Source organism: Astatotilapia calliptera, chromosome 23, assembly GCF_900246225.1.
Source record: "Astatotilapia calliptera chromosome 23, fAstCal1.2, whole genome shotgun sequence".
In the NCBI taxonomy this organism is placed as follows: Eukaryota; Metazoa; Chordata; class Actinopteri; order Cichliformes; family Cichlidae; genus Astatotilapia; species Astatotilapia calliptera.
In genome coordinates, this window is record NC_039323.1 from 10,669,018 (window position 1) to 10,689,669 (window position 20,652).

Genomic DNA, 20,652 nt, shown 5'->3' on the forward strand with positions numbered 1-20,652 from the left:
CGCCCCTGTCAATATTCATGTCATGTCAATATTACTGCTACGTGATGGTTGCATCTTTTCAATCACATGAGCAAGAGAAGGTCTGCTAAAATCAACATGAAGTCACACACAGTATTTTATTAAATTAAAATGTATATGATGTTTGTGCATGCATTTATAAGAGCAGGGATGGGCAATTATTTTCACAGCAGTGTGGCCCCCTGGGAAATTGCCCACTGCTGCATTAGAGCCTCGAAACTGCTGCATGTGTACAGATCACAGCTTCACCATCCCAGTGTTTGTGCTGTATGTTAGTTTGTATGAGAGAGATTAGAGAGCAACAACAAAGTGCCTGCACAAGAGAAAATAGAGCCTATAGATTAATAGACTTGCCTTAGCACACATGCCCTGTACACACACACACACACACACACACACACACACACACACACACACACACACACACACACACACACACACACACACACACACACACACGTGAATAATTGAATCCAGATATTTCTCTGACCTCATCTATTTCATCAAAGTGTCCCTCCCACAACACGCCGTCTCAATTAAATGCTGTGCTTCCAAAGTCTGCTTTGATCAAAGTGGGTTTAGAGCAACAGCATGTCTCTACATACTAATATTTGGGGTGCGTGCGTGTGTGTGTGTGTGTGTGTGTGTGTGTGTGTGTGTGTGTGTGTGTGGAGGAGGGATTTTGTTTCTAATAAATGCACAGAGAGCCATACATAACCACAAGTCAATATCCTGAGCTACGCTCAACTTCCTCACCGTTTCCCATTAAGAAACTGGTCTCACGCTCCTGACACTGCAGAAAGAAATTCCTTCAGTGATGCTGTGAGAGACATTATCCTCATTTCATTGACTTTCATGACAGATGGACTAATCTGAAAGAAGCAAAGTAAAGACGTGGATGCTTGCGTGAGGAAAGTAGAAGGACAGCTCCTCTGTGATGTGTGAAAAGAAAAGATCAGGAGGATACGAGGCAGGTGGTTTACGTCGCCGTGGCAGAGTTACAGCCTGGTCACAAGCCCGCCGAAGAGGCCAGCGACAGCTGCGTGACGCAGGAGACGCCCGTGGTGCTCTCAGTCCATTTGTCACACCGGGCCGACCAAGCTCCGCAAAAAAAAAGATGCTCCTTCCTTTCCCTGCGCCGGCCTCCATTCTCACGGCTTTCATCTACCCTCACCCTCTTCTTTTCTCAATTTCCTACGTGATTACCGCTGCTGCATCTCCTCCTCCTATAACCAGACTATTTCTGTCCCCTCTCCCCATCACTCTGCTTCTTTTCTATATTCACCCTTATGACTCTGTGCTTCTGATCCCCTGAACTGTTTCTCCCTTTCCATCCTCAAAGTTTGCCTTCTTCCTATGATCTCTCAATCCCTTACTCATTCTTTTTGCTCTACTCTCCACTCCTTGATCTGATTTACCCAGCTCCCCCCCCCATCTGTGCTGCTCTCGGCCCCATTCCTTTCCCCTTGCAGAATCACCCTTGATATCTATTCGACTGCCATCAGCCAGCGAAGAGATGAAAATCGATTCTCCTTCCAGCAACTGCTCCTCTCTGGTTAAGGAGAAAGGGGAGGCAGTTAGCTGGGCTCTAAGTAAGGCCGTCCATCCATCTCTCTTTGAGGTCTGACGACAATGCTGCTCTGAAATCAGTGCAGCACTTACAGAGACCAGAGGGAGAAGAGTTAGAGGAGAGGCACTGAAGCAGTAGAGGACTGCAGACTATGGCACAATAAATGGCTCAGAAGAACAAAACTAGCATAATATCCCCTTAAATCATGAATATAACCAACCTACCCTTGACGGGGTGCAGGTTTACTGCTCAGCGTGTGAAGGACAAACACAGTTTACTTTCCCAACTTCCTCACCAAGAACGTACAAAGCACATGCATGGAAGCTAAACTCGTAAAATCCTTTCCCTGTTCCAATGATTGTCAAAGCTTTAAGGGGGAATGCGTCCACACATTTTTTGACCCACACGTTTCCTGTTAGACTGTTATTCATATTCTCCCACATGAGAATCATCTTTCACCTCCGTCTCCCAAATGTAAGTCATTTCCGAGTCTTTCATGTCGCTCCCATCCACGTTTTCTGGTAGTTTTCATCCCATTCTGTCAAAATCTCCATGGCTTGTGACTCACAACCTTCCCCATCAGGAGTAGCACTGGCAGTGAAAGGTTAACCTGAACCCGACCCACGATGACAGCGTCCCCGCTACATGAATAAAATCCAGACGTTGAAAAGTCTGCAGCGCTAACTTGTGCAAACTAGAACTAATCACAGAGAAGCTTGTCGTTTCAGGCTGGGGGAAGAAAGAAAAATGACAGAAATGCAGCCAAGCACGTGGAACTCCCGGTCGCAGGAGCGCTGAAGCACAGGAAGCAAAAGCAATGGCGCCATAAATTAATAGCAAAACAAAACGAGCATAATTTTAATATGACCATCATAACCTTAATGGGTCGGTTCAGCCAATTATGAAATACAAATAGCAACATACTTTCTCACCTCCAGTTTCACTGGCGGTGTCTAGCCAAGCAGGCAGTTTTGATTTTATTCAGTAATTCGGTTCCAAACATTTACAGCAATGGAAAATATTTCAGAGAAAATGTCTGGAAAAATTGAAAGAAAGAAACAACGAGGAGGCTCAGACGCCAGTGGCGAGATAACACCAGAATCCTGAAAGAGCGAGGCAGAGCGAAGACGTAATGCGTTCAGATTGTCACCGACAGCCGTTCTATCAAAGAGGACTTCTGCTTTTAAACTTCTTAAATTGTTACGATGAAAACATGTTACCTGCCGCGGGGAAAGTATCCGGCTGTTTAGAGGAAGAGGCGAAGATTGGATATTCAGAGTTTCCTTTCTCTTATGTCCTCTCCTGTTAATCATCACATGGCTTCATTTATTATTTCGTAATTTCTGTTTTTAACGGTGAAAATATGAAATCTGAACTGTGGCTGGAAGCGACAGGGAAAATGTTGTTAGACATGCAGCTACAGAAAGTGACTCATCTTCAAGAAGAGAGGAGAAGCCAAAGGGAGAGAGCAAAAAACGAGTTTGCTGAATTCCCTTAAAGAGACATAGATAGGCCAGACCATATCTCACCTCTCATCTGCTTGGTCAAGGTACAGACAGGTGGAATGAGTCCAATATAGAGATATGAAATATTCAGCAACCAAAAGGCTTCTGTCTGTTCCACCGTTCCGGGCCTCCGAGGAGTCTGTGTGGCTACAAGCACATGCATATACAGCGCGTGTCCTATATACATAAAAACGCAGAGGAATGCTGACAGGCACACGGAGTGAGGATGTGCACTCTGTTTTCAAAGTCTTAACGGTGTCAGTGACAGTTTTTCATAGCAGGCCTGCTGAAGCCGCGGCTCTCCGTCTTCCTCTGACTGAATATTACATTTGCAGATGACTGAAAGAGTCTTTGTCTTACAGAAAGACAAAGAGAGATGGACTCGGCATTAACCACGAACAGGAAACACAGAGGAAAGGAACCGTATCAGAGACAATGAAAGTGTCAAATAAAAGAGATATGATGAAAGGATAGATCGCGGCACCGAGTTCATCACGTCCGCTGAGACAAAGTGCAGCCTGAGCGTCGGTGGCAGCTGTCAGATAGACGCCGGCTCACATTCCCGCCATGTCGGCCCAGCAGTGCCCGGTCACTTCGCACCGGCGGAGCACGCCTCTGTCAGCTGAGCTCAGCTCGGCCATATTTCACGAAGGGATCAGATGTGGGACCAAAACGTGCCTCGGAGCTCGGAAATTCCTCAAAGGCAGGACCGGAAAACAGGACGGTACATCTTTATGTGGCGGCGCTCCAAGACCAGCAGATACTGCACGCTTTCATCTCCGTGTACATATGATAAATTCATAAATTAACATTCTCTGTCGACTCTGTGGCCAGAATCATGGACACGAGTTTTTAATGTGCCTTTCCTCATTATATAGTTCCGGCTGGGAGTTGCTTCCGAGGGGCAGCCAATCAGAAGAAATCTGTCTGAAAGGGAGGTCTTAAAGGCTTTAAAAGGAGAGTAAAAGTAGAGTATGTAATCTAATCAATAATCAATCAAAGTGTGAAAGCTGGTCGAGTAGAGTCCAATAATAAAAGCACGGAGCTGGGAATAACCATAACAGGTCCTTTTAATTGGATATGAATGAGTCATAACGACGGAAATGGCATCAAACTGCGAATTGTGCAAAGCTGCTCTAGTAGGATCCAATAATAACAACATGGAGCTGGAAACGAGGATAATCGGTCCCCTTAAATGGATACGAATGACTCATAATGACTGAAATGACTGTGTAAATATGAGCCCTTTATTTTGAAGAGGTATTTCTGGAATGCGTGACTTCAAAGAGAGAAAATCTTACATTGGTGAAGATTAATTGTTTTCATATGATCACTTGGCCTCTTTTGTCATGATCTCAAATAAGTTTCCTGCTTCAGTGTGCCACAACATTTAAGCACGATAGCCAACTGCAAGTTGTAAATGAGATCAACCACAGAGGACCAGCTAATGCACCGTCAGTCTGTGCTGCTCTAAGAAATCTATTTGCAGCAGCACCTTTAACATCAGCCAGTCTCAGCCTGACCCCGAGACCTCGCACGAAACCCGTAAACATAACATCAAAACCGGGATCCCAGACCGCAGCTTGTAAAACGCCCCATTAGCCAACTAATACACCCGTGTGATTGTGTTCATCTCTCACCCACCAGCGTAGCACACCAGTAATGATCGAGAAGTTTTGCTTTTAATTAAGCCGTACAGTTGCTCAAGCTAAATCTCCACATGGTAGAAATTGTGCAATTTAATTAAAATGACCATTTTTCATCTAGTTTATAATTTTTATTAGTGCGAGAACCAAATGAATGTGAGCGCTTATTCTTCATTTGCAGGATTTTTTTCGCCCGTCAGATCTGCAGCGGACAACGATGGCTGTGCAGAGCAGCAGCTTTGATAAAGAACCAAGATGTTATTTTAATGTAAAGTACAAATACATTAAAATCTGTTTAAGGTTTCTTTGCTTGGATAGGCTGCCGGTCTGTCCAGATCATTATGCTTTTTGGCAATCACAAACGTGTTAATAACCAAAAAACCCCAGAGATTCTTTAATTAGTCTGTGTTTGATATAACACACCCTGCTATCTGTTTAGTAGGGGTGCAACGATACTCGTATCGGTATTGAACCGTTCGATACAGTGCTTTCGGTTCGGTACGCATATGTATCGAACAATCAACTTTTCTTCTGACGATGCTGTCTGTGTTGAGCGCTCAGGGGATCTGCGTTCTACTACTCTACCTAGGCTGCACTGTCGAGCACAGATCCACTGAGCGCAGCGCAAGCTAGCAATACAGAAGTTAAGCTCGTTGCAATATGGTCACTGCCTTAACGCTACCCGAAATTGAACCTCCCCCACCCTCATTCAGATCTGGCGTTTGGAACTATTTTGGTTTTCATGTGAAGCATGACCCTGATGGTAAGCGCGTCATGGACAAAAGTAAAGCAATGTCGGATGTGCCACGCAATGCTCAATTACATTGGTGGGAACTAGTGCGTTAGCGCAGTTAGCTTGTTAATGTGTTGACACTGTCCAGCCCCACGCACGGGGCGATCCGCGGTAACTCGTTAAGGGAGATTTGTGGCGTTATGCTGTTAATGTCATTTTAACGAGATTAACACTGACAGCATTAGTGGGAACACAACGAATATGACTGCACATTTACGTTGACATGATCCTTGTGCAAAGACAAGTGGAAGCAGACAAAAACCACAAGCATGCATGCTACAAACTTTACCCGAGTCATTTAGACAGCCGTTAGCACATAATTCTCCTTATGGGGACCTGATACGTTTAATATGCTGCTGAGAATATAGAAGAAGCGTATAGTATAGCTTTTATTTTGGAAAGAGCCATTTCTCTGTAATAAACTCTCTTTTCCAAAGATGAGTGATTTCTGGATCAGATAGATTTTTTTATTTTATTATTTTGTTGTTTCAGCAGCATTAAATTTAAAAACTGTACTTTTGAGTTAAAATATATATTTATAATTTTATTAAATGAAAAACTAAAAAGGCATGAACATTTTTTTGTATCGAAAAAGTATCGAACTGAACCGAACCGTGAATTTTGTGTATCGTTGCAGGTATGTGACCACTACTTTGACTAGGGTCCTCCACAGGTTCTGTAAGTCGCACACTTGGGCTTGGTGAAGTCAAAATCTGAAGGCTAACTTTGTTCCGTCATCAGCTCCAGAGGAAGTCGCCCGCAGCTTGGCGGTCAGAGGACCTGACGTGAGAGAGCAGCATCAAACGGAGGGGCCATCTGAAACAGGATTAGAGTTGTACGCAGGTTCTGATTATGAAATATTTATCTGTTCTTCTCTCAGGGAGCACAGCACATGAACTCCGGGAACTTTCAGAAGCAAAGGATTAATTTGCACGCACTGAAATTAGCACATAGATCAAAGCGAGGGGTGCCACGGGAGTATCCGAAACCTCAGTGTATCTAGAGTAGAGATTGTGCTTTGCTGGTTACCAAATCTATTTTCATAATGATATGGATAGAGGGGGGGGGGGGGGGGGGGGGGGGGAAGAGGACATCAAGGGGAATCCAAGCTGGAGTTGAGTATAATTAACCACATGTATATGGAACAAAACCTACCAGACCAAAGCAAAGACAGCATACAAAGGAGGACAGAGTAAACAGAGAGAAGAACAAAATTAGCTAAAACAGACACTGTAATTTTCTAACCAGCTCTCAGGCCTTCGTGTAGGATCGGAGCGATAAGCCTGGGGAGGAGTTAGATACGGCCGACCGCCGAGGTGGACTGAGACGTATTGTGGGTTTATTTGAGGATGTCTTCTGTGTAAACTGAAACCACCCGGCTCTTTCTCTCTTTTACTGTGTTGTTGTTTACTTCGAACATACCGAGCTTATGTAAGGCCTGCCAAAGACAGGAGAGCTATTTGTTTGAACGTTTGCAGAGCAACACAAATACACAGAGCCACAATCGCTCCTCTTACCGTCACAGTCGCCCAAGTGGTCCACGTTTCCATGTTCAACATCTTGCTCAAAAGGCAGTCTGCGGAGGAGAGGAGACACGGCCATTAATCAGGTGACACGGAGGCACGGCGACTCGGCCGCTGAGCCCACAGCGGAGATCCGTTCTGACACGGGAGCACTACCTCAGTGTTACATCTCGACGAGCTCCTCGCACTTAAGAAATCTCATTTTTTTGTTAGGCTGGCGAGAAAAATGAAGTGAAGAAGCCCTCGAGCTGCCTAATATCCCACAATAATCTTCATTATAATTTCAAAATACCACTCATGCCAGCAGCATCAATAATTAAACTAATTAATGCAATGAATTACAAATATTTCTAGGTCAGCAAAGGACTTCATATTAGAGATATTTGCTGTAGATATAAACTCCAAACTGTTGGAGTGCAAAGTGCTAAAGAGGTGGAACAGTCCAACACCATGTGTTTCGCTCATTAATATGCAGATTAGGGTGAGGACGTGCCATAATCATAGCATCCTACCACTTTTTACACATTTATGATCAGTGAAATATTCAGCAAAACCTCAAACTGTACTGTACTGATTTCAGAATCAGAATCAGAAACTTTATTGTCATTGTCATGAGAACAACGAAATTAAGAATGGTCCCCGATCATTGCATCATCCCTAGCAATATCAAAATATAAATAAAACAATAAAATTCAATAAATAAAATAGATAGAATACTTAAAATACTAATAAGATATAACAGTAAAACATTCACATACATTCCCACACACATGCTTCAGACCGTGCATAGATTAACACAAGAGTGGCGTGATGGACATTTTTTTGTGGAAAACTATGACATATTGTATTTATACAAGTCATTTCCCTTTTGGTCCAAAGGGGAGCATGAAAACCTCAACAGACAATAACATAGAGTATGATGAAGAGAGGAAGTGGAGAGGAAATGAGAACGGCTCACAGGCCAGGTGCACACCGAGACAAACACAAGTGCTTCTGATTATGGCTCGTGTCGAGGGGGAAGCTGCAACGGACGCAGCGAGAACGTTTATGTAGGTGTGTGAGCGCATGCAAGAGCGTGCCTGCAGGCTCCATGCGTTTCAGAACTCAGTTATAATGGGCTTCATGTGACTGGAAAGACCTCTAGTTAAGTGATTTAAGTATCATATAGGGGAAAGTGCACTTTTGCCCCTTCTCAACAGCACAGCTCTGGAAGAGAAATGCATAAAAAACACACGAAATCACTAAAAAAACAGATCATTTTCATTCTGAATGATGCGTGCATGCATATGTTTCTTTATTTTTCCTTGGTCATGTGTAAATTAGCGTGCAAAAGTCTTGAGCTGACCTGCATTTCTTTATATTTCACAGGAAAATAAAAAATAGGTGCGGCGATTTATCGAAACATGAAAAAATTATGAGAAATACAGTATTTAAAGCAAAAATAGAAATGGAAAATTTTAGTTATGATCACCTTTATTCAGTCTGAGCTCTCTGAGCAGCTCTCTGTCATCTCTGTGAGGATCTTCAGGGATAATTCTCCAGGCTTTTTTAAGGATATTTAAAGATCTTTGGACGTTTTTGCATTTTTTTTTCTCTTCTCTGTTAAAAAAATCTGAATCCATCAGTCATTTTTTTTCCGTTTGCCTTCCACTGTGACCATTTCTGATGAGGCTTCAGTGAACAGTACATGGATTATCTATCAGGTCCTGTGTCAGGTCTTGTTTCTTATGGACACGATTTTCAGATGCTATTCATTTCCCGCAGGTAGTTTTTTAGGCCGTTTGTCCTCCACGTCTCCACTTACTTCAATTTTTTAAGGACACACTGCACACTGTGCTAAAATGTGCATCACGTTTCAGCCCTTTTTGGTGCAAAAATATGATTCTCTGTGTGTTAAACTGTGTGATCTTTGACATTTTTGTAGATTCAAGTAAAGAAACGAGAACTAATGATAGTAACTGGCTGCCGCTGTCATTTTTGAAACTTACAAAAAAATCTGGAAGTTTGCAGTAATGAATACTGTAAAGTTTTGTCTGTTTTAGCATCAGCTATACACTCATCAGCTTCACGCTCTGTAGTGGAGCTATGTTAAACTGCACAGTTCCTATTAAATAACTCACTATTTAATTTAATTTTACTGTAAAGTAAAAATGCCAAAAACCACTGAATTTTTTTTTTTTTTTTTTGCGGCTTGAAATGTGTTCACACTGGCAACAGCTACTTTTCTCAGCAGTTATATTTAAATGGGCTTATTATGTCTAAACTGTGCTCATATTAACCATTAACCAGTTTTAAATGATGAGATCAGCATATGTGCGTGCAATCCTCACGAGTCGAAGCTCAGACTGCTTCAAATATTTTTCTGCTCTTTGCTCTGTTTGTATTAAAGAGAGAGAATATTTCCAATAGGACCATCTCAGGCAAACAGCTCTGGCTGACAACCTGCACTCAAAAACCTTCTGTTTATGAGGGGCAGTTAGGGATGAGCTGCTCCCAGTCCCCGCCCGAGACAAATGCTGATCATTTCACAGTGCGACTCATGAAAAGCTGCTCTAGCAGAGTCCAAGAATGAATATAAAGCTTGAAATGAGAATAACAGATCCCCTTTAAAGTTTGTCGGTCCTGCTTAGAGATGAGTGAGAAGATCAATAACGCTCTCTTACAACAGTAAATATGAAGCTTTAGCCAGCATGCCATTAGCTTAACAGTCTGCATGGTGGCACTGCCCAGAGTGATCCTTAAGGTTGTGTGCTTAAACAGTTTCCTGGCCTCAGATCAAAGAAAGCTGGTGCAAGAGAATAAATAACAATATTTTCCCCAGATGTTAAACTTATTAACAACTTATTAACATCAATGCCATATTCTTACAATCCAACACCAATGCGTGACCTAATGTGATCAGCTGAGCCTTAAATGTCACCATATAAGTATAAGTGAGCATTTAGCAGGGGCTCAGTTGATTGGATGCACGCCTTCTGTACGTTACCACAAAGATGTGCACGTTTGTAGCAATCACTCTCACATACGCTGTTTCATGGCACTGCAGCTACATCTGACATGTCAGAGCACTGACTGTGCATGAAAGCTGAACTTGGCTTGAGAAGTCAGCATTGTGTAATTAGCTAAAGGGTCAAGCAGCAGCAAACATTTTTGCTTTTAAAGCCTAAAAAAACTGTGACAAATGAGTCCAAGTGTGCTGTGAACCTGCAGCGGTGCCATCCTAATAAAGAGTAATGTTATGTGCTCAGTTGGCTGCGTCTCCCAATCGGCGGGTTGTTCACTTTGTATACATTAGACGTGTCTGTGGCTCTGTGTGCGTGCCCACTTCTTACTGTTGCTTTTTCATTTTCAGTGTTTCTTTTCTTGTATATTCTCACGGGTACTTTGGATCATTGTTTAAAGACTTCATACAGTAACTAAAGAGAAAGTAATAAAGACCACAGTGTGGACCCTGTTACAGCACAGCTTCCCAGTAAGGGTTAGTGGAAGTAGTTCTAACCATCATTTCTGGATATTTTGATTCAAGAAGCTGCTGTTCTTCATAAAGTTGTATTGAGCAGTAGTTCTTCAGATATTATGAAGTTCTTTCGGTTGCTTTTTCACTTATTTTCAGTCCAGTCCTTGTTCCTGAGGATCTTTTTTGACCTTTGAAGCATTCAAGCAGAGAAAAGGCACCGAGCTCAAGGACTGATCCAGTGTTTTGTCCTCACATAAGAGACGACTTAGCAAAGAATCAATTTGTTCCAGTTTTTTTTGTTGAATCTACAAAAATGCCTAAGATCACACAGTTTGACAGGGATAATTCCCAAAGAGCTGCTGGCATATCTCGGCATGTGTGGACAGAATTTGAAAGTCATGTCCTTAAAGAGGGGGGGAGGGGGGATCCAGCAAAGACCTGACACAGGACCTGAGAGATGATCTAGACTTCCAGCTGATCGTCTACTGTTCACCGAAGCCTCATCAGACATTAATAAAGTGAAACAGGAAGAAAGACTGAGGTATGATCGCAAACACACTGACACTGCAGTGAAATCATGGCTGGATTAGAACCCACAGTGGAAGCCCACAGATTGGCCTCCCCATCCAGCCAGAGACCAGAACCAAAGGCAGAAACATCCAAAGAAGAGCTTTGAATGTCCTTCAAGAAGCCTGGAGAACGATTCCTGAAGATCCTCACGGAGCTGCTTAGACAGGATAAAGCTGCTCACACCAAACATCGACTATAGTTGGATTTATGTGTATGTGTGTTTCAGTAAATCCCTGCACACGTTTTTACTGTACCACATAAAGATTATGGGTTAACTTCCCCTAATTTTTTATTATTTAATAACCATGCTTTGATATCCTGAATGTGCCAGTTAAAAATGCCCCCACCCCCCCGACACACACTGTTTCTGTAAGTGTTTTGTTACCAAATATTTTCCTTTTTTTTTTTTAGAAACAATGTCGATTAATTAATTTTGAACGTGATTTCTTTTCTAACCTCCTATGGGCTTTTTTAATTTCACCTGCACTATCCGCTTCATTTTGTTGTTATTACGCTGCTTTGCTTTTATTGATGCTTCATTGTGCAAATAATTAAGACAGACGTATAAAAACTGGTCGGTGGTAATCACGAGTGGACACTTGATGTATTTTGAAAATGTTGGTCGGTACAACTGACAAAAGACTAAATTGGTGGCTTACGGGAAAACAAAATATTGAAGTGTCACAAAATTCTTGTTGGCAGAAGCAAATCCTGATGGCTCTACCTTTATTTAAACTACAAAACCGCTCTCCCGCAGAAACTGCATCTAACAACACAAGCTGCTGAGCTCTCCTCTCGCACCGGTTTGGAAAGAGAGGTTGCATTATTCCACAAAGAGGAAATCCACGGTAACTCAATGCAGAATCGATTGCCGAGTCGACCGCCCTTGTTAAATCAAATCAAGACCAACATAGAGGCCTATAACAGTATAAGCAGGCAGCCCGGGGTGGTCTTTAAGGCCTGTGTTGCCTGTTCGGCTGGCACTACACCTGTGTTTGAAAGCCTAATTCAATAAGCAGCTTGACTAAAGAGAAATCTGATTTCTCTGGAAGGAAACAGCCACAACTGGAGGTGAGCTGTCAAGAGAGGCCGCTGCACTTCACACACACACACATTCATGTAGACAACGCTCTGTGTGCGTGTGTTACGCAGAAAACAGAGAAACATGCAAAAACATCGAATCCAGCTAAACACGTACACGTTTTACGAGCGCCGCAATAAATGTGACGCTGTCACGTACGTGGAGAGGTTACTCCGAGGGCACAGATGTCACTTATAAATATAAATCATTGCAAATAAAACCCAGCCACTTCCACACTTAAGAAAAAAAACGCATGGTCTCCATGGGTGGTCTGCTGTCAGAAAAGTAACCTTGAGAAGTGATAAAAGTTCAAAGAAATTCAAAGGAAAACAAGTTGGATCAAAGCAGCAGATCAGAGAAAAACTGCAGGAAAAGCACACACAGAGCTTCAGAGCGACATAAAGAAAGAATTTTCTAAACAGTGTGTCAAAGAATTTGTTTTAAATATAAGAGTGAGCAGTGTATGATGTGGTGTTGTAAATACACGAAAAAACGAAAGAAGGATGCCGTACCTGGTTCCAGGTCTGAGGAAAGAGCAGGTGCTTCCTCTGGTCCAGCCACAGTAAGGGTCCCTGGAGGCGATGCAGTTCCTGCAGAGGAGAGGAAACAAATTATTTGACTGCCTGGACCCTGAAAAGGTTCCCAGTTCTACTTTGGTGCCCGTAAGTGCACAGTGTGCAGCTGCCGCCTTAAATCGGTCTCTGGGTCAAAACAGCAACTAAACACAGAGACTGATGATGTCATGAAGCAGCTGATAACAATCTATTCAATGTGGCTCCCGGGAAATCACACTGGTGAGGTAATGCGTTACAGTTTTATTCATATTAGCTGTGAATGTTTATGTTAGCTCAGAAAAACAGCCACAGATGACATGATTTTAACAATGATGCAAACTGAAACACCTGCACAGGCAACGTAGCTAACAGTCCACTGTCAGAGAAACTAGAGGGGAGCAAAGAGGAGTCTGTAATACAGCACGCTGTTAGAAGGAATACATTCAATAAAAAGAAATCTGTGCGTTTGGATATTTCATTGATGTTACAAATTTAACTCTTACTCAGAGTAACCCATGTTTCTCTCTTCTGATCCAAGTAGTTTCTGTCATATTTCAGGTCTGTCATTAAACAAAATAACTGGGTGTGCATCGCAAGTTAGTGATGTTGGTCTCTGAGTATGCAGCTACCTTTGGAAAAGGGTACAGGGGAGGTCATCAAACGCTGTCTATTTGGGGGAAGCGTTAAGGAAGCTTGGCTGCTAGATTTGCAGATTGTGACTATAGCTGCAGTTAACTGACTTTCATTAGCCATCACCCTGCTTATCTTTCTGGTGGTGTGCTCATGGATTAGACCAGCGGTCCCCAACCTTTTTTGCGCCACGGACCGGTTTATGCCCGACAATATTTTCACAGACCGGCCTTTAAGGTGTCGTGGATAAATACAACAAAATAAAACTAGTACTGGTACCGAAAAAAGGAAGATTTATTCATAACACACGTGAAAAGACCCAGGAACACAGAGTTAACGATCAAAACGATAACCCGGTACCAAACGACTCACGGACCGGTACCGGTCCGAGGCCCGGGGATTGGGGACCGCTGGATTAGACCATACTAGACCAACTAAAAACTCCTTGTCATAAAATATCTCCTGATTACTTTTTCCTTAACTGAATCCACTATAAAGCAAATACTGATAATTAGGAGTGATGGTGTGAATTTTTTAGATGGATTTCCATCTCCTTGAAAGTCACTGACCTTCAACTTTTACAGCCTGCAAAACATGTTTGATGCTGTTCAGTGCAGTGAATATTTTGTCATTTTTGAGAAAAATCAATAGAGGGCAAGCTAATAACAGAGCTGTGAGGAGGGGCGGGCACTTAAAAAACACTTCCTGAAAGACTGAAACTGAATTCTTGATGTTTAACTTGGTGACAGTTTGATAAACGGTCAAAATAAGTCTTTCGTAAAGGTTCTGATCATGGAGCTGAATGCTGTGCAAAGGGACCTTAATTTAAGACTTCTTAGGAGACTGTGGGAGTCTCAGCAGAGATCTGAGCTTTTCAACAGCAACCTTCACCAAAACGGATTCTCAGCATCAGCACTGCCTGAGGTTTTTCATCTAAATTTGACTTTCGAAAACATGAGTCATAAATTAGATATGTTAACACTATCACTCACTTCATATTTTTACTAATTCTCTTCAAGGTAAAGTCAGCCAAAATATTCCGGTACACTTCAAATTCATTCTGTGTGTTCACAGAAAAAAAGTCCTGGCTCTCTCAATGGGAACAAAACAAAGTGGCTTGGACCGGCCCACATGTTACTACTCCAGCCAACCAGCCGCAGGGGAAGTTATTCCATGTGCACAGACTGCATGTGCAGGACATCACTGTGAATCCCTGCACATTTCCAGACAAGAAAACAGCCGATGAATAACCACAGAGAGGAAAAAGTGTTTGTGCACATGCTTTGGTTCATTTGTGGGCATGTTTTCGGTCTTGTCCGTAATTAGGCGAACGTAGAGAAAGCTAGCACAAGAGCCAGATGTGAGGCAAGCTTGCAGGAACTGTTTACAAAGCATATGTAGTAAAAATGTGACTTTCAAATATTTTTTCTCTATAAAGCTGCTGACCAGCTCCAGCTCACCGGGACGTTTTGCAGTGGTTGGCAGGAGGTCACATTAGTTGCTGGCTTTGGTTACGGTGGGGAACAAGAGGCACCTTTAATGGTTCCCCTGTGAAAACCTTCTAAAAATCTAAACAACTAACTTGGTGCTTTTTCCTCTCTTGCACTTTGAACGGCGTGTTTGTGTGTTTTAGCTATGACAAAAAGAAGTCAACATTCAAAGTCTGGAACATTTCTCCTTGGGTCAGCTAACTCAGTTGCTAAATGTCGTTGTCCTAGCAATGCACACCCATGAATTTGGAGCAGTGAAGGGAGGAGTGTGTTTATTTGGCTGTTAAGTTCAAATGTCAAACTTTCTGAAAAATTGCTTACTCCATCTCTAAGAATAAAATGGCATGTCCTTGAGTGCAGCAACAAATCTCCCCTGTTCACAGCTCCACTGATAATGTAATGCTGACAAAACCACAAACGCCACAGACTGCCAAAAAAGTGTCCCAAAGACTGCAAGTTTTAAACAAAACTGGTGTCAATAGCACTAAACATAAGAGTATTCATCTAAACCACATATTTAGAGATATCTAAATATATATATGTCTGGTAATTTTTTGCTTTTTTGGTGGAATGATTGCACAGCATATATCTTTAATGGCTTTTTTATTTTAAAAAAAGTCTGAATTGCTTTCAGATGTCTCTAATTCACACAAGCTCAACGTTATGGCCAATGGCTCAACATTATCTTTTAACTTGACAAGGCCTAGGCCAATTACGTTTTTGACTAGAGGTGATAGTTTCTCTTTGCAGCGTTATTAAGAGAATTTGTTTGACAGCACTCATTGGACTGACCAAAACTCAGAACCATGGGAAAGTCCAAAGAATTTAGTGAAGATCTCAGAGGGAGGATTGGACTACCTCCTATCAGCAGCTAGATGACTGAAACACAGTCAGGTGTTCCAACTGGACATTGATCCCAAAAACACATCAGAGCTGGTTGGGGAGTGGATAAAGCAGGCTAACATTAAGCTTCTGGAATGGCCTTTCCCAAAGCTAATGAAATTAGAGGACGGCTCTTAGAAGCCGGGTCTGTGCCAGGAAACCATCTGATTTAGAGAACTTTACCAATTCTGCCAAGAAAAATCGTCAAATATCAGCCAGAATCATGGCAGAAGCTGACGGCGACTAAAGGCGTCTTCAAGGGGAAACTTACTAAGGTGTATTTAGACAAATATTATAGGTACAGCTATATCTGCTGCACCAAACCAGCTGGCAGTCTTTCTATATACCAAACTACCAGCACAGTAACAGCAAAGGTGCAAAAGTTAAGGACAGATGGTGTAAAAGATGGGCGTAGGTTTAGAGTCTGCAAAATGAAGCAAGCATAAAATGTCTTTTAAACCTTAAGACTGTCTTCTTTCTAATGACCAGCAGGGGAAGACTCTGCATGCACCTTTAATGATATTCTGCACCAGAGCTTAATGAGCCAGAGTTAAACGACATCAAAAGATCCAGCTGTACGCTCGGCACACAGCATAAAGCCGAGCTGTTACTATGAAATACTGAAGATTTTATTTAAAAATGCAAGCATATCAAACAGGATTAAAGTCAGGTGGAAAGGAATCTGCACATCAACTGTCATCGCACTGAACCAAATTCAAAGTGCTCAAAAATATTCTTCAAAGGTTAAAAAAAATAGACTTGAAGCCAGCGAAGCATGACTAAGAAATATTTAACCTATTTGCACACAGAAAATTAACTCTCATACACACATCGAAAATAAAAGTGCACACGCTATACACACCTCAGAAAGCATGCGAGTGCTTTCTTAATGTGCATTACACGCTTGTACGACTCACCTGGTTCAGTGAACACAACTGCATGCCTCATGTACCAGAGTGTGTACCAGTCTGTGTTACTGTGTCAGTGGACTCTGAAGGGCCACAGCCACGGGCAACTAGACTGAAGTGTGATTCTCTCCAGTGTGCAGACTGTGTGGGTGTGTGCAGGTGAAACAGCCTTGCTTTGAATAAATCTTTATGTTTAATTGGATTTAATTGGATTTCTGGAAGCCAGGCTTCCAGAAATCCAGCTTCTTCACTGTTCTTTCCCATAATCTAAAATGTAGTGATGAACAGAGTGATCAGGAGGGTTGGGTGCTAAGTTACTAGCTAAAGAATAACGAGCTTGCTTTACAAGGATCATCTGTACACTGTATGGATTCACAACTACTAAATAGTGCTGAAACAGAACAAAAATTAAGCTTTAATTTTACTCATTGAAAGCCAGACTGAGCACAGATTTTTTTTAGATGATCTGTGAGCACAATTAACAGCAAAGCAAGCATTTAAAATGCTCCAAACAGCACCAAGAGCAGTCGCTAACTCACATTAGCTGAGGTGATGACTGCAGCTACCGTATCTGGCACTTCTCTTTTCCTTTTTCCTCTTTGCTTCAAAGATGGGGACCAGGTCTGCAACCGCTCGCAGTGAGTTTTTGTGTTCAAAGCGCATTTGTGTGGCTATAAGACGCTAACTCAGTCTGCTATCAGTTTGCAATACAGTGGAGTCAAGTTGGCAATTACATGCATCGCAATCAACTGCGATAAATCAGTGCAAATCTCAAATCTGTTGATGTCTGCAAACACAGAACTTTGCATTAACTAACATTCAGAGTCGACCCAAAACCTCACAGATGTTGAGGAAATTCACAAAGGTAGTTGCTGCAGGATGCTGATATATGACACGGGCGACTTTGCTTTAATAAAACCAGAATACAAGCAGTTTGCTGAGAGCTGAGTCGAGTTCCTTACTGCGAAGACACACACTTTTGATCTGCACTTTTGCCTCCCATCACCTTGTGATCTCGGTTGGTTGCCAAGAGGTTGAGGGTGTTGCTCACTCAAGTTGGTCACTGCAAGGACATTTCGATCTGGACTTTTTGGAGCTGGCCTTTTGGGATTTGTGGAAGTATTTGGTCGTTGGGTTTCGGAAGTGTTTGCCGCGTAAGGTTCGCTTTTCTGCTCCGTTTCTGCTCAACTGCAGGACTCGTTCACATCATTACTACTCTGCTATCAAGTTAAAATATCATGTATTGCATTATCAGCAATTATTATTACTGGAAAGTAAAATTATGCTGCACACGACAGAGTAAAACAAAAATAATACACCGCTATTTTAATTGAATTTATTACATTAAAAGCTTCCACTTGATTTTATGCCAACTTATTCACCTATTTTATTAAAGTTTGACTTGTTTTTACTGTGCTGCATTTAACAGATTGCCATCTCGCTCAAGAGCAAAGCGGCAGATGTTATAAGTTGTAATATTGTGTTATTATTGCAGCAAAGACGGGTCTGCTACAGCTGCAGCTGGAAGAAGGACACTTGTGAAGGCCAGATGGTTCCTCGAGGGTCACCTAACATCTCATCTTTGCCCCGCTGCCCTTCTTTGCTATTGTGTGAACGTTTTTTTGTCGGAGGCTTACTTCATGCATCGGGAATAAAGCTGGCATCGTGCCACTGGTACTCTGACCACACAGGACGGGAAGGCGAGGAGCAGAGTGTGGCTCATCCGGTCTAGAGTCAGGGACAACAGCTGCCTGGCCTGCAGAGAGTCCTCAGCACACCTGCAACGAGCACACACACAGATGCAAATACACATAAAAAAAATATTTTTTAGAATTACACAATTTCAATTACCAGACCGAGGCAGCACATTAAACCTATGACCCCACTCTTAGCTTTACAGCTGGAAAAAAAACTCCCTAATGACCAAATATGAAACACAGCCAAACATAAACAGCTTTATAAATAAAAGCCATAATAAAAAAGTAATTGATTAGAGAGACCATGCGTGTAGATGTTACAGTATCAACCCAAAAATCCACGGCGCTGATTATAGAAGTTCGAGGGGTCGGCTGGCCATCAAATCCAGCACCAGGAGCTGAATCTCATCTAATTGGCACTTAGAGCTGCGATAGCTGGCACCGACCTGCCTTCACGCAGCTGATTTATACCTTTTTATGCACATGTGCACTCATGCATGAGTTGTATCTGGATGGTTTATGGTAATAGCATTGCAGCGGGCCCACAGTCATTAAGAAGAATCTATCATTCTGCTAAGGCCAAGCTGTGAGTCAATTCTTCACAGCCAATATCACAAAAGGCGGGGAGGGGGGGGGCAGTGAAGGTGAAGAAAAGATCACGTAGCTAACAAATGTAGGAATAAGGCAAAAAAAAAAAAGAGTCTGGTAAAGAGAAAATGAAAGACATTCGGTGATTTTAGGTGATTGCTTGGTTCACTGTGGAAGCCGACCTATCACAGGTCAGTGTTTTTTTTCTGTGATGACTTCTTAAGTGAGAACTATGTTAGCTGCCCTGTTTCTGTGTGACCTGTTTTGTCTGTGGATATAAGGTGAGTCTGCGGTCTGCAGAAAAAAATGATGTGATAGTGCTCCATCTCCTGATTAGCTGGATCCCTGCTGTGAAAGCCCGGAAAGCTCACCTCACCGCGCGGACCAAATTACTCCAGTCCACATAAGCTTATTCACAGGACCCTCTCATTTCACTTGCCATCATCTCTGTCCCCCACTTTGTCACATCTGACAGAAATTGGTGTTTGGGGGCAGATGGAAAAAGAAAAGAGAGTGGTAGATACATGAATAACAAGTGAAACCGTGTGAGGAGATGGGATTGTGTTGCCAGTCTGTTGGTTGAAGGAATAATACTTTGTTTCCACAGGGGAAAAAAATGGCATATATCAGTGAGCACAATTAGCTAAAACAGAAAGCTCGTGTTTAGAAACATGTACTTTGTTTTTTTAATGACTCTAATTAGCCTCGGTAAAAGATAATCACCAGCCAAAGCTGCGTGCATCTGTGAGGCAACCCCCCCTTCCAGCCCGGAGTCATCCACCATCTCAACAAAGAACAAAAAGAAGACTGAAAGGCTATTGTACCCTGTGTTCATTACGTAATGATGGGCATTCAGAGGAGCCTCAAAGCTGCGCGCCTCGTGCAAAATGCTAATTAGAACGGATCAAGAAGCCCAATCTACTCCGATCTTCTGCCAAGATCCAGATATTAAACGTGATTCAGCTGCAGTCTGAAGATAAGGGGTCAATTTTCCTGACAATCTGGAACTTTGGTCAAGATTAAAGATAGTGTGATTTTATCATCGTTTCATTACTCATGTTTTCTCACTAATGCTGCTCTTCTCAGGCTCGTTAGAACATGTTGAGATTTCTCGATAATGAACATTAACCGCTTTTCTTTTCTGTTTGCATAATTCCTATTCTTTGCAGGCCGTTTCAGCTCCTCACATCTGCCACAATTACGTACATCGCACAACGAGTAGGTGAGCTTTTCTGTATGATTCGACGTGTTTCCGAGACAAGTGCTTTTGTCTCCCCTTGCAGCGCCTCTTTTAGTAAGAGCCACATCACCTCCCCGGCTCCCCGCGCTGCGTATACATCAAAGCTAGATGTCACTTAACCCCTTCCTTCCCTCGACCTGCGTCATCTATTTGCGAGTTGTTCCACGCCAAGCTCTCTCACTACCCAGGTTTGTGCCTTAAAGGAATAATAAAGAATTTCTTCACTTTCGTGTCTATATAACAAATACCAAGCCTGCCTGCGGGTAGTTACAGTAGTCACATAAGGAAAACAGCAACTTTAAAGCTTCCTGATTAACATGTCACGTACTATGCATCATGCACGGATGCGATATCAACTGTCTTCACACATGCACTGAAGCCTTGAACTTTACCATGCATCACTGAGTGGAAGTGCATGAAAGAGTCCGATGCAGTCCATGTGATGTCTATTTGCACTTATTTGCACTCGTGTGGGAAAAGCAAAGACGCCGCCTGAACCA

The 20,652-nt window shown here is 42.5% G+C and overlaps 1 protein-coding gene across 2 annotated transcripts in view; it reads right to left on the bottom strand.

Annotated features, from left to right (window-relative positions):
* Positions 1 to 20,652, bottom strand: part of sema6bb (sema domain, transmembrane domain (TM), and cytoplasmic domain, (semaphorin) 6Bb) — a 133,060-nt gene that overhangs the window by 19,931 nt on the left and 92,477 nt on the right. For both annotated transcript variants that reach the window (XM_026159696.1, XM_026159697.1), the window contains exons 14-16: positions 18,265 to 18,405; positions 12,676 to 12,753; positions 7,050 to 7,108 (exon numbers count right to left, since the gene is read on the bottom strand). In XM_026159696.1, coding sequence (XP_026015481.1) covers positions 7,050 to 7,108; positions 12,676 to 12,753; positions 18,265 to 18,405 — 278 coding nt within the window. The remainder of the gene's footprint in view (positions 1 to 7,049; positions 7,109 to 12,675; positions 12,754 to 18,264; positions 18,406 to 20,652) is intronic.